The sequence below is a fragment of the Poromitra crassiceps genome (assembly GCF_964638095.1).
Source record: "Poromitra crassiceps genome assembly, chromosome: 23".
Taxonomy (NCBI): Eukaryota; Metazoa; Chordata; class Actinopteri; order Beryciformes; family Melamphaidae; genus Poromitra; species Poromitra crassiceps.
The window spans coordinates 14,075,633-14,102,642 of record NC_139639.1 but is presented as its reverse complement, the minus strand read 5'-3'; the positions used below and the strand labels follow the sequence as shown (position 1 = coordinate 14,102,642).

At 44.9% G+C, this 27,010-nt stretch overlaps 1 protein-coding gene across 1 annotated transcript; it reads left to right on the top strand.

The window, feature by feature from the left end:
* Positions 1 to 413: 413 nt before the first annotated feature.
* ccdc18 (coiled-coil domain containing 18) lies at positions 414 to 21,895 on the top strand (the record flags this gene model as incomplete). Its single annotated transcript, XM_083659133.1, has 26 exons — positions 414 to 514; positions 692 to 866; positions 1,296 to 1,457; positions 1,833 to 1,942; positions 2,592 to 2,720; positions 4,019 to 4,115; positions 4,220 to 4,329; positions 4,521 to 4,797; positions 5,081 to 5,168; positions 5,480 to 5,697; positions 5,908 to 6,018; positions 6,188 to 6,319; positions 6,674 to 6,808; positions 7,457 to 7,534; positions 7,662 to 7,778; positions 7,954 to 8,121; positions 9,097 to 9,239; positions 12,460 to 12,623; positions 12,867 to 13,080; positions 14,514 to 14,613; positions 14,801 to 14,938; positions 15,188 to 15,304; positions 16,765 to 16,902; positions 18,392 to 18,877; positions 18,984 to 19,694; positions 21,506 to 21,895. 26 exons carry the CDS (start codon positions 414 to 416, stop codon positions 21,524 to 21,526), a joined length of 4,440 nt encoding a protein of 1,479 aa, XP_083515259.1. The 3' UTR covers positions 21,527 to 21,895.
* Positions 21,896 to 27,010: the final 5,115 nt, after the last annotated feature.

Genomic DNA, 27,010 nt, shown 5'->3' with positions numbered 1-27,010 from the left:
CGCGGCTGAGTTAGTAACATTACAAATCCTGTTTTAATGCTTTCATAACGCCAGGGCAATTTTATTACACGGTTATCATTTAATTAAAACATGGTCGTTGTCTGCCCGGGGCCTTTTAGTTTGGTCGCTCGACTTAACAACCTGTTGATGTAGCAAGCAGCTTTGTTTACATCTCACGTAACGTTAGCGAATGTAAAGGTAGCTAATGCTAGCTGATTGTCATGCTTTAATATTCGGCACTCATTACATTTTGATAAGTTAGCTTAGCTGCGGATGTTCTTTATCTTGTTTCTCCTTTCCAGCTGTGCACACAGGTGTGCAATGTTTCTTCGGCAACTGAAAATGAACCCTGACGTTAGCAAGTTAAGACAGCTGGTTGATTAGCTCGAGGTCGACATGCACTCGTTAGTCTAATGTTTGAAAACGAGGAGGATTTATTCGAAGATGTGGCCAGTTTGAGGAATCGGCTTCGATTCACGGAGCTCAGCCTACAAAGTGTGGGACAGCAGCTGAGGTAACTGCAATGACAAAAGTACAATCTTATACTCGAACCAACTGTTGATATCCTCTCAGTCTCTGGTATTCAAGAGAAAGTCTGCAACCATGAACAATACAATGCAGCCAGTGATTTTGGGAATCCTTTCTTGATTCATTCCATCCGTTCTCTCGTTTTCCATGTTCCCTTCTGCAGTCAGTCAGGAGGACATGATGACAGTGGTCAGTCTGTGGCTGTGCATCAGAGTCCTGCCTTGCCTGATTGCCTCACCTTAGAAGACCTGCAGAGTGATGTCCCAGGTTGCCACGAAAAGCCTCTCGAGAGACGTGCTATCGCTGGCAGCCTAAGCCCACCCTCCTCCAAGTCTAGGGTGAGAGAGGATGTGTGTGTGTGAGAGAGAGAGAGAGAGAGTGAATAATTTAGAGAGACATCAAGCCGGATATACTGTGCATCACCTTGCCTCACGCTGCCTGCTATGTGTGCATGTGCAAGGAAGAGATGCTGTCCTGTCTCCAGAAAAAATGTGCGATCCCAAGCTGCACCTGCCATTAACATTGCACCGTCCTGGGTAAAATCTAGGTGTAAATCAGATAACCTTCATTGTGGTTTGGGTGAACAAATATTCAAAGTGTGCATGTAATACATTTCAGATCCATTTTAGAGTCGGATGTAAACGTAATCTATAGAACCTTGATTCATGCCAGTGGCATCGGTAAAGGGGGCCTATGTAAAACCTCCACCCTTCTAGTACTGACACACCCACACATACCTCCCATCTAGCCCTGTTTCCTCCCTTCAGTCTGCCTCACGCAAGGCCAGGTCGATAGAGATGGAGTCAGTCCCTATAAGGAAGAAGCTAGGCTGTCTGCGTCAGGAGAATGCCTGTCTGACCCTGCAGAACAAACAGCTCATCAGTGACCTGGAGGCCGTGCAGTATCAACTGGCCACCTCCAACACCCAGGTATGGTACTCATCCACACACACACACACACACACACACAGTCGTGTTGCAGTCGTAAGCCTGAATATCTTTATTCTTTTGAGTTGGAGATTATTCCTTTCCCATCTTAGGGGACTTAAGGTTGAATATGGTCTGTTAAACTCTCAGTTCTCTCCGAAAGAAAACATTTGCAAACAGGGCCAGTCAGGTTCAGTTTCTGTGACGATATCAGTGTTCTTTGTTTCGTTGAGAAATTTGCAGTCAAAGAGACACCGTGATCATATTGTTTCCATCTCTAGTTTCTTGAGTTGAAAAGCCAAGCTACAGCAAAGAAATCCTCTTAACAAAGATATAAAAAATGGTTTGAGAATCAAGATCATGTGTCTTGATTTTCAGGTCAACCTCCTGGGCTCCAGGGTTGGCGTTAAACGTCACAATATGGCGGCCATGAATGAGCAGATTCTCAGCCTTGAGGCAGAGCTGGAGGCTCAGGCCAATGAACTAAGGTAACTTTGTAACCTAACTTTCTTTCTCTTTCTTTCCAATCTATTATAATATGATTTGTATCTGCAGATGCATTAATGTAAACAGACCATACTGGAATACTGTGCCTATTTTACATGTTAAGATTGTGTAGTTGCTTATGGTAGGTCATTCCTCATGTTGTGTTATGCTGTGTTAGTTAGTGCTCTAATGGGATTCTAGTCTAATTTACATTCCAAGGCAACTAGAAACAGTTTTCCATGAAGGTAACATTAGCTGACACAGTCAATCTTTGTAGACCAAGAATAGGCAACCATGTAACTTGGAGGGCCATGAGTATGCAGGTTTTCATTTCAACTAAAAATGAACAGCAAAGCAGGTGATTTCACATTCAATCAGAGAGAGGGGAACTAATCAGTGAAATTACCTGGCGTAGTGTTGGTTGAAATAAAAAATGCAGACTCCCATTCATAGCATTGCTTATTCCTGTTATAGGCCAACATTCCTACTGTGGTGGCAGGCTTGTTACAGCCAGGCTGGTTAGAGTTACAGCGTCTTTCTGAAAAACAGCATCATACTTGTGACTTTTTTTTGTTATGTAAAGGTGACAATAGCCACTGGGTCACCCTGCCATAATATACTGACAGCAGATCCCTGTCTGTGTTTGCCCAGGACAGCAGAGCTGAGGGCAGAACGTGACCAGGAGGCAGCAACCCAGAGTGACAGTCTGGTGACGGCACTGACTGAGGAGCTGAGCATGCTCAGAGCGGAGCTGGACAACAAGACTGCAGTGGGCAATCGGTGATGCATTTAGTGGTGCTTGAGTTACAGCACCTGATTGGGGGGGGGGGGGGGGGGGGGGGGCACTATGCATTGGTCTCGTTCTGTTTGTTGGTCTGTCACACTGTAATGTCCCATTGTAAAGTCCAAGAACAACCACTTTTGGCAGGTGGGTTCCTATGCCCCCCCCCCCCACTACTCAGGCAAGGCCTCCCATTTGTCAACCAGATGGTGGCGCTATAGCAACTTTACGTTTTGGCCTAGCAATGAAATTCTTTGATTGCAGGATTCCTTGGTCCAAGTTGCATCTATCCATATATCTATCCATATAGAGCTTGCAGAGTTACATCACGCCGTGTTGCATGTTGGGACAGGAGGAGCACCATGTTTGTTGAGGACCTGAAGCCGAGACATTAGTGGACTTCTCGTTATCCACATACTGTACATGGCTGACAACCTCTATGCTGAGAATAATGCGTGACGTCAAATCCGCAAGCTCTATAGGCCACTCCCATTTCTGCCCACAAGTTTTTCGGACACGTTTCATTTTGTCCAAAACAATTTCCCCCCCGCCTTTTCTTTACTGACTCACCCAAGGGTGGAACTACATCACTGGTGGGGGACCACATGTTTGCTATTTGATTGTTTCATATAAACCAGTGGAAACCACATTGACAAAAAACACTTCTGCAAGAGCCACAGTGCAAAAGCCTCCATGGACACGAAGAAAAATTCAAGTTCTCAGTCTGCTTTAAATGTTCGATATTCATCTTCATATTTGCGTTTTATAGCCATTTTAGGTTCATGCTAGTTGTCCCAATGTGAAACTTGGTGCACTTGTCTTGTGCACCTGCAAACAGAGTGCGACACCTGAGATGTTCTATATTTATTTATTTATTTAAGTAGGACTTAAAAGAGCCACAACCACCCATAAAGGAGCCGCATGTGGCTCTAGAGCCTTAGGCTGAGTATCACTGATTTAAACAGTTCCCGAGCATTTTGAGTGAATAGTCAGTGTGGTATTTTCATTTAGGTGCCACAGTCTTCTCTTGTGTCTGTTGCATTAAAATGTTTTTGATTGAACTGAATTAGAAGATGAACCTGGGAATTAAAGTGACAACTCATGCTAATATTTTCGATTATTTTTTTGTAAAGCACCTTGAATTGCCTTTGTGTATGAAAGGTGCTATATAAATAAAATTTGACTTGACTTGACTTGACTTAATATGACACATAATAGCAGCTATTCCACGTGTAATTTATTGTCACAAACATCATACACTGATGGTTTTAGTACTCATAACCGTCGTCTCTTACAGAGCCGAGCAACAAAGGAACCAAGCCCTTCACAATGCAGAGAAACTCAAAGAAGTTTACAAAGAATACAAGGCCACCATTTCCATTAAACTGAAGAAGGTAATCTCATTCAAAGATCATCACACTCTTCCTTATTGAATAACTGACTTTTAAATTGCGCGGTGATGACAAAAACTTGCTTTATTTGTGTCTCTTGATTGAAGGTGATGGAGAGTGAGAGCAAACTAACAGAGAGTCTTATTGAGTGTGACCGAGAAAAGGAAGAGCTGGAGATGAAGTGCACTGCATTGGAAAGAGAGGTGGCAACAGTTAGGTATGTGAGATTGATAGTCCCATACTGAGTCCTTACTTCTAATTCCTTACTGTCATGTATTTGTGAAGATTTAAGATGATCATTTGGAGATGTTTTTGTGAAATTATTCCTGATGCCTGTGTGTACGGACACTAATAATTTGGAGGATTTCTAATTGATCGTCAGTCGTATCTGTGTCATGTGCCTCCCAGCCAACTGAAGGAGGAGGCGAGGCAGGCGAAGGCCTTGGCTGCAGACCGGTCGGACCTCCAGGCGCGGCTCGAGGAGGCCGGACGACGGGCCTTGCATCTGGAGAGGGAGCTGGGTGAGCGGGGCGCGGAGTGCAGGGAGCAGGCCTCTCTGCGCAGGGAGCTGGAGGAGCAGCGGAGCCTGGAGCAGAGGGTCGCTCAGAGCCACAGAGAGGCTCAGCAGAGTCAGGCTGAGCTGGCCAGCCTGGAGGCCTTACTGGCCCTGCTGCATCTACGAGAGGTGCAGAGACACACACACGCACACTGCAATTTCATTCACAAGTCCTTTGTTATTAGCTTGTCACATGACATTGTTGTCATTGTACCACCCACACTGGGGTGCTACATCATTTGCATCATGTGTGATATGTGCAGTATCTCAGAAACCTCTGATTGGATTTTGACATAACTTTGCCGTAAAATGATTGGTCAAATCAAGGTGCCATATTTATTATTGAGTGGCCATGCAGACTGCATCATTCGCGGGAGATGAAACGTGTACTGTTGCCTTGTTTTTAATGCAGGGTCCTGAGGGGCCACTCTGCATCAGGCCCTGTATTGTGCCCACAGTGGACTATTCAAGAACTACACACCTACTGAAGCCAAAGCCAGGTAATGCAGACAACCATATGGGTACTTCCATTACAGTACATACAGTGTAAGTGTTCACTGTGTTCATACACAGGGGTGTGATCTTCATTTGTTTAAATTCGGGTTTGTACTAATTTTTTAATGTTAATTTTTTGATCATTCCACTTATTTTCTGCTTATTAGTGTTGTTCTGATCACCTTACTCTTATTTTTAAACAAGAATATGATGTTAATTATGTGACAAAGTGCAAAAAAGGGCATTGGAGTTGGTCCCATACATTCTATTTCAAACTATTCTTCTCTTTTTTTTACCTGTCTCTCCACCCTTCCAGGTGAAGGCTACCAACAGCTGCTGCCGGTGCTCCAGTCGATGGAGGCTGAGCGGGGCAGACAGAGCGGCCTGGTCCAGCGGCTCCAGGAGCGTCTGAGCAGGGCGCAGGAGGAGATCTCCACCCTGCAGAGCTCCATGGCCCACAGAGCCTCCCACTACCAGAACCTCCACACCGAGCTACTGGACAAGGTCGGCCAAGCCACCGATACAGAGAAAGAGGTGAGGAGGGTGGCTGGAGAAACACGGTGTTGACACAGTATCAGCTCTCCTCTGACTGTTCTCATTTCCTCTATATATATGTAATATATCCTATATATTTTATAGGTAACTTTTGAATAATGATGAATGATATTTTGCCGAACTCAAGTGTTAATAATTACTTAGACAGATTGTCTGTCTTTCTCCCTGGCTGTTTCTTTGCCATTTCAGTTGAAGAGGAAAAGTGCACGCGCGGCCGCGTTGGAGAAACAGTTACAGGAGAAAAGCTCAGCCTACGGTCAGGCTGCTCTGAAGAACACTGAGCTGGAGCAACAGCTGCTGGTACAACACACACACACACACACACACACACACGCACGCACACATGCACACACACACACACACACTTGCAATCGTGCAAAAACTGTGGGATACAGAATCTCTATTAGTCATTTACTGCACCCTGCTTCTTAATCTTGCTCCTGCTACACTTCTCTATCTCTACCTACAGGAGAGGACCAGTGCTCTTCAGCATCATCAGTCATTGATGGCCAAAAAGCAAAGAGAGTACCAGCAGTCTTTGGAGAAGTGTAAACAATCACAAACACAACAATGCACGGAGCTACAGCACAGAATAGAAGTGGTAAACTTTAACCTTTGTTTTGCCCACTTCCGTCTATACCTCCACACTGCAATCCTTCCTCATCCCCCTCTGCCTGCTCAGTTAATTTCAATTCCTGTTCAGAAAACCTTTTTGGCATCAGCTACAAAGCACCATGTATTACTCTGAAGTATGATTTAAGGTTATTTGCACAATGATGTAGAAGGTGAGAAGGAATGATGGAGAGATCATGTCTGTTTTGAGCTACTCGAAAAACATTTCAAGCAGTTGAGTTCATCTGACTGGCCCAGACCACATATTTGAAACTGCAAATACAGCAAAGCTTTTCAGAATTTCCTCAAAAGTAACAGCCCAATACGATCCTCTCTTCACCAGCTGCAGCTGTCTGTGGAGGAGTTGCAGTCTCGGTTGTTCGAGCTGGAGCAGGAGCTGAGCTCAGCCCAGAGGGAGAGAGAGGAGGCGCAGAGGAAAGCTCTGCTTCTGGAAACCTCCCTGCACCAACTCACACAGGTCAGGAGTTAGTCTGGGTAAAACAGAAGCCATTTGAGACTAAGCAACCATGATTTGAGACAGGTTTGTATTGGTTATGGTTATGGATGATGGTGTTTATTTTTATTAATTTAATTAATCAAAATAGATGCCCATCTCGATCTTTGACCTTTATCGCTAACATCTCAGTCATCTCTCACCATGCTACGGTTTGGTGTTGTGTTAAATCATTAGAGTTTAAAAACCCTGTGTAATGGGAGCACGTTAAAATGATTAGGAGTTACATAATCTTTTCTTTTTTTTACCACTGGAAAACGTGGTACGACTCTCTGTCCCACGAGGGCAACAAAGCTATTTACAAATTACAATAATTGCTCAGAACCGATGCAGAAGCAAGTTTAGACGACCAAGCTAGATTCCTCTTGAGAGTGAGGTCAACCAAGGATCATTTTAATCGATCACTTTGCCTTTTGGAAGTCTGCTCACAGCTCAGTCCACTTATGAGAACTGATGTAGCTCAATATTATCAGCAAACATGACTTGCATTTGCTTGAAAAATGGATGCCCTCATCAGAATACGACCAAGAGAGAGAAACCCTAGATCACTGAACATAAACAACCCTGTCATTTTGTTAAGATTAAACCCTTTTTTATTTGTTTTATTTGAAGGAGAAAGAGGCTGAAGTGAGGCACAACGCGGAGGTGCTACAGAGTTTCAAAGAGCAGGCAGCCATGTCTGCCACCGAGGTTAGTAAGAGTTTGGCACCATAGACGCATACATGAACCACATTTCACAGCGTATCTCATGAGTTCTACCACAGCTATCACCTTGAGAGGACATTTGTGCCATCGATGACTTCTATCTGTGCATCAGGTGTTCGAGTTGCAGTCGTCCCTGTCGGCGTGTAGAGAAGAACTGACCTCCTACCTGCAGCAGATGGAGGAGGTAAAGGAGAACTATGAGACTGAGCTGCAGAAGAAGAGCAACAAGGTATAGTACTGCACAGACATTGAAGTGGGACATCAGTTTTGTCTGTGTGTTTGCTCTGAACAAGAACAGAACTGGAAAATGAGTTACTTGGGATGACCAATGCCCAACCTTATTTTCATGTAAGGGCCTCTCCTCAGGCTAATCTTCTCCTCCTTTCCTCTGTTTTGCTCCCCAGCTCTCCTCCCTGCAGGAGAAGCTCCACAGCACCAGCCTGGTTTGTCAGAGCTCCAGTGAACAGAACCTGCAGTTCCAGGTTTCTCTCCAGCAGCAGCAGACCATGCTGACCGAGAGCACCGCCCGCATCGCCGAGCTGGAGGAGAGCCAGAGCCTGCTGCAGAGACAGGTAGATCAGAGAGCAGAGAAACCTGAAAACATAGATCGAAAAATCTATCAAACCTTGTGTGGCTAGTCCTTGTTCGCAGCTTTTTTTTTGCCTATAATCTCATTAAAAGAGATCGAAGTGTCCTCAAAAATAAATTAAAGACATGTTGGCACTATCTAACTTCAGTTTTAATTGTTTTAATATTGCCCTTATATACTTTACTTCCATTTCTTCAGCATTAACCCAATCTAGTCCTTTTCCTTGCACTCAGGGCTCATGGTATTTCTGTAATGTCTCACTTATTGTGTACAAAGACATTTTCCATATTTTACAGCAAAAGCAATGTTTATTATCAGTAAGCCAAACAAATTAAAGGCCACTTGATGAATAGTATAATAGCTTAGTATAAGAGCTTTAATTAAATATGTAGTGCACAGATAATTTGTTGGCTGCATAGACTGATATACTTTACACACATTTAAAAACTTGTGGAAAATCCTTCCATCATTGCTTGAGGTAACTAACAAAATTGCGCTTGTGATTTTATTAAAATGAGTCACCCATTTTAGCTGGTGGTTGTAGTTTCTGCAGTGTCTCTTCTCACAACAAACACAGCACAATGGTCTCCATTCATTGAGCAGAGCCAGAGAGGGACACTGACTTGGAGCCAGCCTCTCTGTACATAAAGATCTGCTCCTGGTAACAGACTGTAGACCAGATGACTCTCTCTCTAAGGATAGATTGTCTAAAACACTCCATTATTTGTTGTGTCTTAGTTCAAACTCAGACTCACTTCACAGGGAAGTGTCACACTCAAGCTTTAGGCCAGAGCAGATTTTTTAAAGTGTCGATATCCCTGATCTAATTCTCCATTTTGTTCATCTTCTGTCAATTTCATTCAATTAATTACACTGTGGGCCGAGTATAAATACTAGAAATGTTGCACGCTCAATAACGCTAAGGATTGGCGCTAACATTCAGCTGTGTGTTTCCTAGGTGTCTGGTCTGGAGCAGGAGCTGGAGCGAGCACGGGTCTCTCTAGAGGAGGAAGTGAGCCACAGAGAGAGGGAGGCTGAAGAGAAGGACCGGGAGGCCCAGAAGAGGAACCAGCAGAGTGCGCAACTCTCCGAGTCCGTCGCGTAAGGCTGGGGATACACCACACACAACTTTTCAACTCTCTGAGTCCATCACGTTGTAGATACTAGAATACTAGAATTAGAATTCCTCAAGTTCAACTTTTAAATGTTCGCCTATGGCATAGCTGTCATTAGCCTATTTATAACTTTCATACGGGTGCAAAATTAGCTTTTTTCTCCACTGGCCAAATGACTAGTCAATGTTCAAATTTTAGCAGCCACTCAATCGATTACCATTGTTGTTGTTTTTTTGGCTGGTGGCGAGTGAAGCAAATCTACCAGCCAAATTTTTCCAGCCTTTGGGTGGTGGCTGGTACTATTTTTGTGCCCTGCTGCTTTCATAGCATTCATAGCTTCAGTGTTAGTTTAGCTAGCCAGGTAAACAAAACAAAAAAATGTATACCATTGTTCACTGAAGTTATTCAAGTATCTCCTCCAAGGCAGGCTAGACTAAGCAGCATTCAGTTAACTGCTAAGGCAGGCGAGACTAAGCAGCATTCAGTTATCTGATTAATTACTTAGGAAAAAGGAAGCAAGAACTTTCTTGCTTCCCTTTTCCTCATCCTCTTTTTTCTATTTTTTTTTTTTACTTCCAGATAACTTCTTCATTCACTTTCACTGTCAATCAAGAGAATGTAGGTGAGTCATGGGTTTGATGGGAATGGTTCACACTTCACAGTGACACACTGAAGCATTCCCGTCAGCCTTACACAATTCACATACATTCTCTTGAATGTAGGTTTCACTTTAAATTCAAGAGAACTACGTGCGCAAATCATCCAGGGAATGACATGGCCGGGGTCCATTTAGGGAGGGTTCAATGTCATTGCAAATCGTCCATTGGTTATTTAATGGGGAGAGGGTTGCAGTCACTGCTGTGGAGTACAGTTTGTTAGCCCTCAGGGGGACCCTAATGGCCTGGGGGCCCCAAGCAGTTGCCTGCCTTGCCTGTTCACACGCTGCGCCCCTGGCTCCGGCACTGGAACACCAACCTGGGGGCGTTTTTTGTTTTCACAAAACATGATCTCGTCAAGAGATCTTCCGAGAGAATCCAGCTGGCTTGCAAGGTTACTGGAACACCTCATTAAAGTAAGGTGACCAGACGTCCCCGATTTTGGGGACCTGTCCCCGGCTGGAGCTGTCCCCGAAAAATGTTGGGGTTTTCTACTGGCATCTGCAGCCGATATTACTCTAGCTCTAGTGGGCTCATTCTTAAATCTAGAGTGAAGATACTTATAGGCTATGAAACTGTAAGACCTACAGCATCCATTGGGACCAACAATGCCATGCTACCTTGTCGGGAAGGGGGCTAAATAATGAATTTTGAAAAACCGGCATGGTCAATTTCAAAGGGGACCCTTGACCGCTCTCACCTCAAGATATCTGAATGAGAATGGATTCTATGAGTAACCATGAGTACCCATTGACCAACCACTCAAGCAGGAAGGTTGCGGGAGGCTTACGGGCGGGTTAAAAGCATATAAAAGCATCACATGTCTATGTAGCCCGTTGATCCAGGCATCCAACAAGTGCTTACATGCTGCTTCCTGCTGTTCCAGGAAATCTTGAACAATGAAAAAACACTTAGGACTGTAACACCGAAAATACTTTTTGAGATCTGAGGCTGTTTGTAAAACATCCGGCGCTGTAGGTTCGGACGGCCAGGCCTCATGCTGCTGGAGAACACTTTCACATTTTGTGTGTGTGTGTGTGTGTGTGTGTGTGTGTGTGTGTGTGTGTGTGTGGGTGGGTGGGTGTGTGTGTGGGTGTGTGTGTGTGTGTGTGTGGGTGTGTGTGTGGGGGGGTGCACCAGGGGCCTCTTCGTGAAGCCGACACTGTTTATTAATTCATTAATAAATGAAACCGGAATCATCCCCCTTTTCTATTTCATAGGTATTAACATTGGATATTTGATTGCCAGACTGGAAATGTCCCCGATTTTCATTTGAGAAATCTGGTCACCTTACATTAAAGCCCCATTCAGCAACTTTTCCAAGTTTCGCTATTGGGTAAACTGCGCCCTCTGGGTGCAATAGTATCGGTGCCAAATTATCATGTTGCAAAACCGGACTGTGCACATGACATGTAGGCTAATAATTATTATTATAAAACCTGATTTTCAGGCAAGAGATTGGATTGTGTTCCCCTCACACACTTGATTGTTGATTCAAGTATATACCCCTCAGGCCTCATACACTTATCGATCTTCTGTGCCAACTGGCCAAGTCGACTGCCCCAAAATCTGCAGACAGGACAGCCCGATTGTGCATCCTGGCTAAAATTGGGGAAATAGTTTTATAGTATATATCCCCAGCTTAAGAACAACAATGCACACAAAGTCGATAGAGAGCCGCAGGAATGAGTCCGGAAGTATACTTCCGAGTTCTTGAGAGGAAAAGTCTATGGGATTTAACATGGGGGGTTTCGCTTAAATGCATAAAATAAGGTCTGTGGTTAACAAAAGTTTATGGGAATGCGAATTTGGATTCAGCATGATAATCTTCACAAACGTGAATAACTTTTATGACTTTTGGAACGTAAATGCTTTTTTTTTTTAATGTGATTTTTAGAAAACGCTTCAAAAGGCATTTTATTATTATAACCGAGGAGTCTATTAATGCACACCAGGCGAGACAGACTGCAGACTTGCTTTGGTTATCTTACTTCTGATAGTAGGCTGTTCCGTGTCGCGGCTCCTAGCCTTTCAGGTGGAGGCGGAGTGGAGGATGATACGGCGCTATGACTACCTCCACTGGTGGAACGAAAGGCGTAACACAATTATCCACCACCCCGCTTTCATCACTTTCACATCGGACGTGCGGATCACATATTCCGTAACATTTACCGCTTTCAAGACCGGTGTGAAAGTGGCTTCAGCTTTAGTACAGGTTCTCTAATAGTTCCGGTGGAGACTGGAGACTGGAGACTGTTCAGTTTTTCCAAGTAGTGCGCCAACGTTGCTTTAAGGCTACGATGGGAGCCATGTTGACATTAAAGCTAAGGGAATGCAAAGAGAAGTGTGCTTTGTGTTCTGTCAAAACTCTCATGGTTTAAAGATGCGTCAGAGCTCGTATATACAGTATGTGTGTGTCTGCATACGTATGCATGACTCCAGCTGCTAATCAATGGTATGTGTACTATGTCAAATCTATGCTTCCTTTTACGTAACAGCACTTTATAACTAACGTGCTGTACGTCTTTGTCCACTTGTGTCTTCCTGCAGCCATCTGACGTCAGAGATGAGCAAGTGCCGTGCGGAGCTGCTGTCCCAGGAGTCTGAGCTGCAGCGTCTGAGGAGGGAGACCAGCATCAAGACGTCTCAGATCAGCCGCATGGAGGAGAGCCTGCAGCGCACGCAGATCCTGCTCGACAAAAAGAGCCTCCTGGGTAGGACACCTGGTTTTCACCGTGCGACAGGAAGGTTAGGTGAACTACTGGAAGAGAATGTCAGTAGTCAAGGTGGAAATCATGCTGTGATCTGGAGTAATTAAAGCATTCCTCAAATGATCGTTTGTTCACAATTATTCTTTTGAAGTTGGTCAGCTTATGATTTAAAAGACAACTGAAACACCCTGACACTCTCAATATTCTCCTTCACACCCCCTCTCTTATCTGTCACACCCCTCTTAGTGGAGGATCTGGAGGAGAAGCTCCATGGCAGCGAGGCGGACAGGTGGAAGTGTGTCCAGCGGGTTCAGACTCTGGAGGGACAGCTTCAGGCGGTGCGCGGAGAGCTGGCCGAAACTCTGGAGCAGCTACAGGAACTTAAGGATGTTAGGCAGAGAACCCAGACCATCGCAGATGAGCGCAAGGCCTCAGTGGAAAAATTGACTGTGGAACTCAGGTGAGGACAAGCCCACATAAATACACCCTTACACACAGAGACAAGTGCGTTTCAAATGGAGAAAATGTCCCATATCTCTCAGATGAGGACACCTGACTAATCTGTATTCAAAAACAATACTCATATTGTTCACATGTATCGCACATACACACATCACTCCTTTTGCAAAACATGCACACACACACCAACATAATTTGTCTAAACCGTATGGATAATCTTTATTCTCCTATGGACTCTTGAAGGATGTTTTTCCGGCCCAACAAGAGGGAATAATAATGTTTGCAGACATTTTTAGTGCGCATTTCATCTTTTTTTCTTCTTCTTTTTCTACCATATTCTTTTTAGATTGACAGGAATCAATTGTTATACAGATTTAATTATATACATTTATGTGTAGTATTAGATTTAGATTAGATAAGTTCTCATTATCTAAAGTGAGGTAATGTTAAATATCTTGCTGCTGTTTGTGTTGAAATATCTTTTCTATTGTAAGACCCGCTGATACAGATAAAGATGATGTCAAGTAAATCACACGCCGCGTGTAGCAGGCTGACACACTTCCTGTGTCAATGAAGCGAATGGGATGCGGTGTATTTCACACAGCCTATCAATCATTAATAGTTCAATCAGATCCTGTTTGGTTGGGTTTAGTTCCTGTTGTGGATGTTTTTATTGTAAATGGTAAATGGCCTGCATTTATATAGCGCTTTTATCCAAAGCGCTTTACAATCAGTAGATAGTCTACATTCACCCATTCATACACCGATGGCGGCAGGCTACCACGCAGGGTGCCTGCCTAGACACCATCGGGAGCAAGGAGGGTTAAGTGTCTTGCCCAAGGACACAACGACAGCAGCTGGGAGGGAGCGGGGATCGAACCGCCAACCCTTGCGTCATTGGCCGACCCGCTCTACCTCCTGAGCTAAAGCCGCCCCCATTGTTGTCTTTCAGATCACAATGCACACAGACAGGGGCTTATTAACAGGAACATGTTGGATACAGAAAATGAACTTTGAAGGATAGTCTGTTTCTAAAACGAGGTGTGATCAGATAGATTTGATACTTGATAGGCGTAAGGCTCTTTCCACACTGGTTTTACATGAGAGACTGAAAGCACCTCATGAATTCAATCAGTTAGTTGAATAAGTTCTGCTTACTGAAAAGCAGCTTCAACCCAAAATGAATGCGCAAGCTCCCCACACCACCGAGGGGCAATGTTTTCCGACCGCCCCTTTTTTTCCTCCTTCTTTCTTTAGCCCTGCAAGAAACAAACCACTAACCCAAACCTCATCATCACCACCAGTGAAACTACAGAGGAGCATTTCAGCTCTCCTGTCCTCATACAGTATTAGTATTTACAAATGCCCTACTAATTAAATAAGAGATTTGATAAGCACTTCAGTAGTGGGATCTGTGTCTGTGTGTTTTCACAGGGAGATCAAGAGGGAGTTGGAGGACAGAACTCACGAGGTCCTAGACAGGGACAATGCATTGAAGGAGAGACAGGGGGAGCTCCAACAGAGAGCACAACTGGTAACGATGCGCGTGTGTGTGTGTGCACACACACACACACACACACACACACACACACACTTGTGTGTTTATAGGGCTGGATGATTACTGTATGATTACAGTAAAGGCTTGATGTAATTTGCTGAATACGTTTTTCATCCCATCTTCTCTCTCTCTCTCTCTCTCACACTCCCCCTCTCATCTTCAGATGGGCCAGTTGGACGTGGTCATCAGAGGCCATAAGCAGGAGATGGAGAGGAAGGTGGAGTCTCTGCAGCAGAGCCTAGAAGCCACAGAGAAAGAGCTGAGAGACACACAGAGGGAGCTCCAAGACAGAGACATGAAGGTTCAGACTCCATGCAGTCCACTCGGAGGCTGAACTTTGTAACCGTAGAATAAGAATGATTTTTACTCTGGTGCCCTTTCCCTGTTAGCGCATGTGGCGTGCGTGTGGCGTTCATGTGATGTGAGTCCCTCCCATGTTGCCCCCCACCCCCTCAGCATTTATAAATATTCACTATTTATAGTAATTTATAGTAATTGTAAAAGAGATCTCGCATCTCAATGTGCGCGTATGTGTGTGTGTGTGTGTTAGGACTCCCAGCAGCAGGAGAAACTTCGGAAGGTAGCTGAGGAGCTTCAGGAAAGCCAGTCTCGCTGTGAGGCTCTGGCCCGAGAGCTGGACCACACGCAGCAACATACAAAGGAGAAGGTGGGATCAGGTCTTTGAATGAATTTGTGTGCGCGCGCGCATGCATGCATACGTGTATCACCCATTTGTGCATTTTATTTACTTCATTACATGACATGACTATATTCTTGGTTCCTACCACTGAGATATATGCTGGTGCTGGAAATCCTTGAAAACACTTGCATTTTAATGTGGTGTTTTCAAGGTTTGAAAAGTGCTTGGATTTTGAACATACCTGCCAAGACTCCCGTGTTAACCTTTTCTCCCGCTCTCCTCCCGACTGGTCATTTCTCCTGTTAATCTCCCAATTTCATAGTGATACAACTCAAATGGGTGTTTCACAGTTTCTGTAATGTCCAGGCTCAGACTGTAGTGTAGGATATGTGTCGTGGTACCTGGCAACCCAACCAAACAACCCTGCCGCGCATCACTCGTCACTGCGCTCGCTCAAGCTCTCGGGTGAGGACTGTGAAAACCGCCATACTGTATGTAGGCTGTACAGTCAATGGGCTCTGCTCGCTTTGTGACTGAAAATGGACGAAACGGGTCCCAAGAAGAAGACATACTGTACACATCCAAATTTCAGTCCACTTGGTGCGTTACTTCCTGTTTCTAACCGCTAGCCACATCGGCCAACATCATGCGTTTTACAAGTTGTTTTAGTTGTCATTTTACATGTTTACTTTTGATGACATCTTTTGTACATTTTGTATGTTTATTGTATTATTTATTTTGTGAGCTATACATTTAAGACTCATTAAAAGTCATTTACTTTACATCCTTGCATTTATTATATTAATTTGTGGTGTAGGGTTATGTGTGTGTGTGTGTGGGGGGGGGGGGGGGGGGCATTGAGACTAGGCCATTCACCGATACAACAGAAAATCCCCCCTTTTTTCATAGCCCAATGTTGGCACAGGTATGATTTTGAATAAAGTGCAGGCTAATAAATTATAGTCCATTTTCAGAAGGGTTTGAGGGTAATACAATATGGTAGTAAGTACTAGTATTGCAAGTCAGTATGGAATATGCAACGTAACCAAAACGGCTACCAAAGTGACATCCGCCTTAAGGTTCGACGTGTTGCCTTCTGAGATGCTTTTCTGCTCACCACAGTTGTTGTTTTTCGCACCATTCTGTGTAAACACTACAGACTGTTTGAAATCACTGTGTGACAATCCCAGGAAATCAGCAGAAACACTCGGAGCAGCCCCGTCTGGCACCAACAACAATGCCGCGGTCAAAGTCGATGAGATCAAATTTCCCCCATTCTTCTGCTGACCTGTATCTGCACGAGCTTATGTATTGTACTGCTGCCCCACAATTGTCTCAACGGATAATTGCACACATAAGCAGGTGTTGCTAATAAGGTTCTCAGTGAGTGTACGTCTCTGGTCGCTACATAATCGTTACAGCATTGCAGTCACAAAACATATTTATATCGCAATATGCATCATTTGTGTGTGCATGTGTGTTTGCAGGAGGCTCGACTGTGTCGTGTGGAGGAGGAGCTGGCTGTGAAGGAGGCGCGCTGGCTGCAGGCTGAGGCCCGGCTACAGGGCGCGGTCACCTCCTTACAGCAGGAGCTGGAGCTGGAGAGGGAGCAGCACAGCATGGAGGTACAGAAGCTACTGGCATCGCTTTCCTCGGTCTATACACTCAATCAAACTGAATTATTGTCAAGATGGTGACGGAACAGTCAAGTTTATGTGACAACAATTTGGAAGTTCTGCAACTGTCAGATCACTGTCAGCACTTGTTGACTTATACATTTTGTCAGTGCATACATTTTTCTGTCTGTCTTTCTCTGACTATGTCCTGATGTTTGTGGTTTTGGATCGTCTCTCTCTGACCTTCTCTGTCTCTATTTGTCCTCTGTTGGCTTCTCTTTCTCTTCCTCTTTTCACACCAAGTTCCTTATTTCTTAAGTTTCTCTCCTCATCATGTCATCACAATGGGGGAGGTATAAATAATGGTAAAAAAAATCACTCCCACGTACATCTGATAGCATCACATTTATATCTTTTCAGCGCGCACTTTTCCCTCCACAATAGTTTCCTCTTCCCGCTCTCCCTCTTCATCCACTCACTCCGCTCTCTCTCATGTTCTTTCCCCCTTCTATGATTTCTTAACTCCTCTCTGTTGTGTCTCCTTGTCTTGCTGCTACCTGTTTCAAAGGGAGCTGTATTATGTTATGATAGGAGCAGCATATCCATAGCCTGATATCAGACTGAATCAACTCGTTACACTCATTTCCTAGCATGGCTCCAGACCTTCGAAGTCCCGCCCACTCCACAGTTGTGAAATTGGCTGGAAATGAGTTTAGAGACAGTTCAGTCTGAATATCAAGCTACTCATTTGCACCTTCTAGTCTGAGATTGCACTCTGTTTAAACAATTTCTATGAGGGGATTCCCCCATGACAATTCCATTTTCCCTCACCAATCACTAGAGACCAACGTATCGGCCTGAATCTTACATTAGTTACTCCAGTCGGGAGAACATAAAAAAAACAGCTCCCTTTTAAATATATGCCTTCCATGCAGTGTGCCGTTCGGATTTCAAAGTAATTGGTCATTTTAATCAATTTAATGCCGCAGCTGTTGTTGTTGTTAACGTTACTAAGGCACACTTGACAACCCGCTTGACGGCTTAGTCATGCCTATTGGGCTGTTGATTGACGCTGATTGGCCAATCGTTAGTCCCCCTCGGCGCTGATTGGTGAATCACTAGTAAAACCGGAGAAAAGGCATTTTCATGATGATGCCAGACCAGAAGCAGCCAAAATGCAACTCTGTGGAGTGGGTGGATTTTGAAGGTCTGGACCCAGGCAATCATACCCACTTTGAATCAAGTAATTCAAGTTAATTAAAATAATGACCCCGTGACGGCCCCTGTGTGGGCGAACTTCGCCCTGAAGTGTCCTTGAGCAAGGCACTGAATCCCTACCAGCTCCAGGGAGGTTGTTCCGTTGCTGACCTTGCTCTCTGACCTCCATCGATGGGGCAAGTGAAAATAAAACTTCCCTACAGGGATCAAAAAAGTCTCCCACTTAATCGTGATGTTGCCTCTGCCTCACCACTCAACTTTCCCCTCCTCCCTCCCCCAGCTGGGGTCCTTGCAGCAGACTCGAGGCCAGCTGCTCAAAGTCTCCGAGCAGATGTCCTCCACCATGCGCTCCTCCCAGGAGCAGCTCACCGCAAAGCTGCAGGTGAGCCAGACCCAGCTGGACCAGGCCAAGGCCCAGTGTGACCAGGCCAAAGCCCACGCCTCGCACCTGCAGGCCCAGCTAGACCAGACCATGGCCCACCTGGACCGAACCAAGACCGAGTTAGATCACAGCACGACTCAAGTCAGCCACCTCCAAACGCAGTTAGACCAGAGCCAAACACACCTCCTCCAGAGCAGAAACCAACTGGAGCAGAACAGGACACTGTATGACCAGGCCAGGACCCAGAACGCTCATCTCCAAGCCCAGTTGGAGCAACTCCGCGCCCAGTTAAACCAAGCCAGGGCCCAGGCTGCACAGCTGCAGACTCAGCTCCGTGCCTCTGAGAAGACCATGGAGAGCTCCAACGAGTCCCTGCTCATCAAGGTAGAGTTGGTTATTACACCTGCAGCCCTCTGTGGGAGCCTATCAGTGCACAGAATCCACTTTCTTATACTTTATCAGTGTATTTATCCTCTCTCACCTCGTACAGGAGTCAGAGGTGACCCGCCTCCAGGCCAGGATCTCCAGTCTGGAGAGAGCCTCCGACTTCCTCCACTCCACCAGCTATCCGCCTCTGTACACACACACACTTTCCCTCCCTGCCCTGCAAACACACCCACGCTCCCCTCCTCGCTCCCCCAAATGCCCTCAAACAGCCACCCCTTCCCCCACAAACACACAGACGGCTCACACACACCTCCAGCCCAGAAACGCTTTCCCCGTCTCAGTTCCTCACCCGTCCGACCAAACCGACCGCCAGCCATCTTGTGACTGGCTGCAGACCAGCAGCGTCGATTCCTCCCTGGATGTCCCGCAGAGCCTGAAGGCCACGCTGAGGGAAGCTCTGACCCAGCAGCCATGGGAGTCGTCCTCTGCCTCCATCTCCCCCTTCCCCCCCGACACGGTGGATCACAGCTGGCAGGGCCTGAGCGCCGTGGAGGCCACCACAGCCACCGACCTCTCCTTCAACCCCCTCACCTACATGGTGGACAAACTAGACGGCCAGGAGGGGCCGGAAGACGACGACACGAGCCCCGATATGGACGCTGCCGCCGGGCAGTGGGGCGGCGAGGAGGACGAACACATGGGCACTCTGACCGGGATGCTGAGGTTTGTTACCCAGACACTGGCCAGGCAGGAGGACACTTCTTTATGGAGCTCGCCAGGGGAATCGCAGCCTGGACACAGCCTCACGCTACAGGTAACACCCTCACTCAAGCTTAACAATAAAGATGACAATAAAGAGCCATACATGTAGTCTGACTATTCAACTCTATGGATGGCTGCCGGCGTGTTTATGACCAACCAATTTAGTGCTGAAACGCTTAGTCGATTAGTCTGTCGACAGAAAATTAATCGATAATTATTTGTTTTAGTAATTTATCAAGTAAAAATACCGGATATGCTTGCTATCGTTTCACAAATGCGAAACAATTTTAAAACATACTTTTGGGCTCTGGTAACCTGTCATGGGCATTTGTCATCTGTAGACTGATTACTTGAAAGAAGAAGCAATGGATTAATCGCTAATGAAAACTACATTCTGTAGAGTGCATGCCTCCACCAACATTTTGTGATCTTACATCAATCCATCCAAACGCCTTTTTGTGATTTGGCATGGCAATAGCCACGCCCCCTTTTGGCCAGTGGGCGTGGAAATGTAATCAGTTCTAAGGTGCGTATGAGCCGGAAGTGTAGGAACTTCTGGGTAAGCCTACAAAAATACGTCATCCCTGCGGTGCTTTAGCGTGATCCTCCCACATGCCGGTGAAACCCCTCGCTGTCAGGTGAAAGGAAGCGGCTGGTGACTGCACATGTGTCAGAGGAAGCATGTACTTGTCTAAAGTGTGGATACCGGATCTACATGTATATATACCGGCCTGCCAGGTATGTGTTTGTGGTCCCGCGACTACAGATGACATCACAGCTTCACGCATTGTGATTAGCTATACGCTGGGCAGGTGCCAAAAATGTCAGACAGCTTTAGATTAGCTAACAAGCTAATCTATGTCATCACACATTTGGGCCTGTTAATAGATAAAAAATATGAATCATACAAACTTTCAATAATCAGGATTCAAGTGTACAATACACTTTATGCTAGGTAATGTACCCTAACAACACAAATCTACCATCTTGTCTGCATGAAACAGTGTACACACTTTTAAACACATTTAAATGTGTTACGATGGTAGCCTATATGATATTCTATATAATGCTTGTGCGCATAATACCAGTGTATTTAGGACGATTGAATGTGTGTATGATTGGTATTTTTAATGTATTAACGTGCTCCAGCATCAGTAGCTTAGCCATAGGCCATATGAGCTAAGCTTGTTAGCTAAAGTTAACAATGTAATTGAATGGTAAGCTAACTAGCCAACTAAAACCACAAGTCACAGCCATTTTGTGCATCACTTTAGACTCCAACCAGCCGTGTATTGTGGTAAAACGTGATGTCAGGTATGTTTGTTGTTGTTTATAATTTCCCCCCTGAGTTCGGTTACATTCCCCATGGTTGATCTGGCTGGTAAATCGGCTAGCTAGCTCGCTAGCGATTCGTTTATTAGCAAGCAAGCTAACGTTACCTATAGCAACTACAACAGTCATTGGTGGTCAAGCTAACATTATCAATGTTATAAATGTAGGCCATCTAACATTATCAATGTTACATCATTAGGTTGCTTGCTAATGTCACTGTTTGGCCGCTGCAGCCAATCCTAATGCGTGAAGTCGTGGTGTCATCTGTAGTCCGGGTACATCCGGTACCCACAACGGTTCTCAACCAGATCGGCAGAGGGTGTGGAGCAACAACCGTGACAGCAGGGAGAATGTACAATCGGGGAGATAACACAATAGTTTTTTTCAAATTAAATGCATGTCTTTTGGAATATGTACTATAATTACAGCAGAAATGTGCTTGTTCCACTTTCGTGCTCCTGTCTCTGTCTGATCCATGTTTCTGTTCCACTGTCGTGTTCCTGTCTGATCATGTTTCTGTTCCACTTGTAGAGGGACCTCAAGGACACATGAAGCTGTGCTGCCAAGGACATTAAAGAGTGGTGGTCTGCTCACTCTGTTGACATACAGTAGTTGTGATCTTTGTGTGCGTTTGTCTGGGTCTGTGCAGATTTTATAGGAAGGAACCTGACTTGTGTGCGTGCGTGCATGAGCGGCGCGCGCGCACGTGTGCATTTTATAGCCTGTTTATTAACATTCCACATTAAATCTTTCCATTTGGTGCGTGCTATTTAAATCAAGCTGCAGGCCAAGCATTGTCGTCTGTCAGGGATTGGATGTATAATCACTCCAGCTCAGACTACCATGGCTGACGGCTACCAGTTTGTTATTTTTGTCTTTTATATAAATGTAGTGTTTTATGTTGTGTCCTTCTTTCACCAATAGTTGCAAACTTTTTACATACATCTACTGTAGATAAGATAAATGAATGTCTTTAATCAAATAAATAGTTTTTTTTTTATAGTGGTGTTTTGATTTTTCTTTGTGCTCTCATCTGTTTGGGTTTTCCTGTGTTGGTGAAAACTGTAGGGTCGATTTCCTGGGACAGCGGGTAGTTTTTCCTCTCTGGGAGAGGAATTTATGGGTCAGGAGAGGACGCTGGAGGGGGGATGTGCTGAATCAGACCCAAACTGGCTTGGATTTGGCATGCTGACTAGGGTTACATGAGAAGAACTGTGTAAATGTGCAGTGGAGAGTTTTAGGATGAGTTTTGCTCCTCAAAACATGCACGTCTGATCAAATTCAGTGCTACAACCCCTATAGATAGGAGTTAATGATCGACATATAGAGGGAAGGACAGTTAACCTAGGCCAGGGAAAGCAGTTTGAACTCAAGTTGATTGTTTGAAATCATTGAATAGATGAACCTATACCCACTTATCATTGTTAATACTTTGTGTGAGCTAATCCGATAAAGCTACAGCTCTTTTGCCTTTTGAGTATGACTGAATGAGACCATACTATACTGGCTTTTGGTAACTGTTTAACCTCATCTCACCCCTATGTCATCCCAATATGCATAACTAATTGGACTAGCAGTTGGTTGGTCGGCTGCTGAAAACTATTTACTGACCTACCTGATGACCCTGGGGCATGTTTACACTTGCCGCAGGCAGCAATGGTTGTTAGAAAATGACGTGTTCTCTTTGTGTCTGTGTGTGATAGGGTGGGCATGTCTTGACGGATGAGACAAAAGACTGCAAGCGTCTCCATTAGCAGGCCACACTGCCGTGTCAGGGTGGGAGGTGCTTGTCTCTGTTAGCAGGCCACACTGCCGTGTCAGGGTGGGAGGTGCTTGTCTCTGTTAGCAGGCCACACTGCCGTGTCAGGGTGGGAGGTGCTTGTCTCTGTTAGCAGGCCACACTGCCGTGTCAGGGTGGGAGGTGCTTGTCTGAAATGAAGGCAGCACAAGTCGACCAGTTTTTTCCACGCTGCTGTGAGTAACTGTGTTAGTATGTTAAAGCAGAGGGGCCTCCCCAGGGGGGCTCCAAACGCTTTGAGCGGAGGCTCAGTAAATAACTACAGTGTGGTATCCCATAGTTATACTATAAGTACAGATCTTGTTACCCTCTAGTTACATGCTTATTTGCGGGCTGTATTCTAAAGCGTTACCGAAGTATCTTGAGTCTTAAGTATCTTGGCTCAATTGTTGAGTGTCTATGTGGTCAAATAAAATAATGATAGGCATCCAGGAATTGAGCGAAGCTATTAGGTAAAATAAGGAGGGGGGGCAGCTTTTTTTTTTTAAAGCTTTGTCTGAGGGGAGGCCCACAGTCTCAGACTTTGAAAACCCCTGTGTTAAAGCATTTCATATCGTATTATTAGTTAATGCATTTAGGTGTACAGAATCTTAAAGCCTTTTCATTCCGGCATCTCTGACGTCCACACACCGTTGCATTGTCTTTCTGTTCCCCTTCATGCTTGCTTGTAGCGTTCTCAGTAAAGAGGATGTGGTTTTCAGTTGCAGCCTGTTACGTGCTACCTAGCTGCATGCTAGACTCCTGACACATATCTTGCAACAGCTTAAAGTGTAAAAAAGCAATTCTCACTTCTGCAGCTGATCAGCTTCCTCAATATTATGGATAGCTGTAATTTATCCACTCTATCTTAGATACCACCCCCTCTTATTCCACTTTAATTTGAACTGACACATGCACTGGAATTGATCTATGGGGGTTTTTACGAAGGAAGGGATTTAAAGGAACAGTTCACCGAAAAATGAAAATTCTGTCATCTCACCTTCATGCCACATTCCCACAGCGAGCAACACTGCATCGGGGAAGCACAGTGCGGTTATTAAAACACGTAATGAAGAAGTCCTTGTTTGTTCATGTATGTAGAAGATATGAGATCCTTGTTGGCTCACTGCAGGAAGTTTGCTCTGTAGTATGTAGAGACGGACTAGAGGAGCTGCCAAAAAGAAATTAATCTGTTTTGGTTTCAGTAGGATATTTTGAAGTCACTTGAGCTGCCTCAGAAGCCTCTCCACTCCACTCCACCACCACCATGTCCTGGGAGTCAGACCGGCAGACAATGGCTGAGTTTCCCAACAAAGAAGCTTCTTAAGAGTTAAGAAGCTTCTTAAGGAGTTAAGAAGCTTCTTAAGGAGTTAAGAAGGCTCCAAAGAAGTGTTTCCCAAACGCCTTCTTAACAGTCGAGAAAAATAAAAAAAATAGAAGGCTCTTAAGAAGCATCTTAACTGGAGCGGCTCACTTGATGGCACTCTGAGCCCAGCAGTGGGCCACGACTCAGTGGTTGAGAAACACTGTTAACACCTAATCATGGTCATGTTAAACTTTATTAAACATTATTTATTTCAGACATGGACTGCAGTTCAAATTGCTTTATATACACAGCATACAACAAAACAGAGAAACACTACAGAATTTAAGCGACCTTGGGTTCTGTGAAAGGTGCTATATAAATCCACAACATTATAAAAGGAATCCATTCTGATTAGAGGAATATAGCCTACGGTAAAACATTTAAAACACAAGTAACCATACATACAGGGGAGATTTTCAAGTGTAATTTTAAACACTAAAGGGTACATGAAAGAAAGGAAAAAGGGAAAAACACAAGAGGAACAGTGGACACAAGTATCTCCTTTTGCCTGACGCGGCTGGATCTGCCAGTGTTTTGTCATTAAGAAGGTGTTAAGAAGGCTCCAGACCCTTCTTACAAAACCTTCTTAACGAAAGATCATCTTAGCGCTAAGAAGCTTTTGGGAAACGCAGCCTTCTTAACGGAGGATAATTGGAAGATAATTTTAGGCTAAGAAGCAATCGGGAAACGCGTTGGCTTCATTGGCTTCTTACGGGAGCCTTAAGAAGGGTCAAAGAAGCTTCTTAGCGCTAAGAAGCTTTTGGGAAACGCATGCCTTCGTAAAGAAGCAATTGGGAAACGCGTTTGCTTCTTAAGGGGGCCTTAAGAAGGGTTGAATTAGCTTCTTAGCGCAAAGAAGCTTTTGGGAAACCCAGCCAATATAGGTTATCTGTGTCCATGGCTTCGACACAATCTCCTTGAAGTCACTCGTCCATTCACAGTGACAAATGCCTTTGAGTCATCATCAAGGGGCTGTGCGCTCTTTATCTGACCGCCAAGGCAGTGGTCACTCTCCAGCCTTATCACCTGCAGCACACCCACAGGCCCAACAATATGTGACAGGGCCTGAATGGAAAAACCTCCCCGGGCTGTCCTTGTGTTTTCACAGTCACCAATCTGTAGCAGTGTTGCCTCAGCTCAGCTCTGGTCGGTGCTATACATAGAGCATTCAGCTTTTCACATGTTTAGTGGCAGCCCATGTAAGATCAGATAAAACTTGTATGATCCCTGCAGGGAGACATGGTAAAGCACTGCAATCTTTAGTGCATGGGCATTGGCAGGAACGCTCTGATCCTATATGTCAGATGATTTTTCAATTTGATTCAGTTCAGTTTATTCACAAATCAGTAAAAAATACAAGTACAGTCCTATAAGACAATGGAGATTTGTGAACTGGGACACCCTGATAAGCTATCTGAAGCTTGAGAATAGGGCCCCAGACACTAAGCAAATAACATTTAAAATATGTTTACTAGCACGTCATTTGAATTGAATTTGAATTTACAAGCCAAACAGCCAAGGTTGTTGTTTGTGTTAGTGCATATTTTTAGCCAACAGCTCTTGAAGAGAAAAGCAGGAACAAAGCATCCATAGTACAACCTGCCATACAACACGGCCATGTTCTTTCCATGGTTCTGGTTCTAATCATTCCTGTTCAGAGTCATGTTTGGGTCGGCCCAGTGCGGTTTAGCCGGGTCCAGCGGTGCTGTCTGACTCAGCAGGATGGAAAACAACCTGTCCTGGTTGACATTGCCAAAGGTCATCGTTAGCTCCTCCCACAGCACTCCACAGTCCCCAAGCTTTGACCTTTCCCTTGTTAAACTGAACTGTTAAAAGGCCGTGGTGTGAGCGAGCATCTTGGCAACAGTTCCTATGACGACTCTCAAAGCAATGCTGGTTTGCTCCTCAGCCTGAGGATGAATTGGCTGTGTGGTTGGTGAAGTGGCTTTGGTTAGACTGACGTCTTTTTCTGCCCGCTTGTCAGGGGACGCCACACAGTTCCTGCTCAGTGTCCTGTCACGGTTATCTGTGACTTATCATTGACCCTCCATATCCAACCCAGTTAACATGGCTGCACTGTGGACACTTTCTGGAACAAGTATAGGCTAGTAAGATAATGGTGGGGGCAGATGCATCTGGTGGAGCCACATTGTTTGTCCTTGCAGGGAAGGCCTGAGGGTGAAGACGTAGCAATTAGTTTTTAATGGACTCTACCTGAAACCTCAAGTCACTGTTTTTCAAGTCCAACAAGATTGTTAGGGAATTTGTATCTCAGTTCCTTATTGAAGATCACAAATTCACCATACAGCACAGCACGTTATAATTAAGCAATATAGCATGAGAGCAAGTGTGTTGTGGCGAATATATCCCGCTGATAAGCTGTTGGATAACAGCTTATCAGCGGGATATATGCCACAACACCACGCAGCTCGAGTGCTATATTGCTTTTATAAAACGGTTTCCAAGTATAATAATATAATAATAATAATACTATAAGTCCGACTGGCATGGTATTCTGATAGAGTCAGTTGAAACACTACTGTAAGGCGGGACCGCAAGAACGTGCGGGTGATTTGATTGGATCGTTCTGGAGACTGAAGTTGACATTGGCCAATCCTGGCGCTTGCTGAGAAGCTGAGAGCTTTCTGGAAAGCCGACAGGCAGCTCGAGCGCAGCGCTGCATTCTCAGCGCTTGCTGAGAAGCTGAGTGCTTTCTGCAAAGCCCGACACCAACTAACGTTACAGGGTTAAATGCGGGGTTAACAGCCTTTTTTTTTGCAAAGAAGACATTAGCCCGCATTTATTCTTGTACAAAACATAATTTTCTGCGAAGTATTAGTAAAGTTATAAGCGAAGATCGATTCACAAGGATCTGACAGCTGTCTCCGCCATT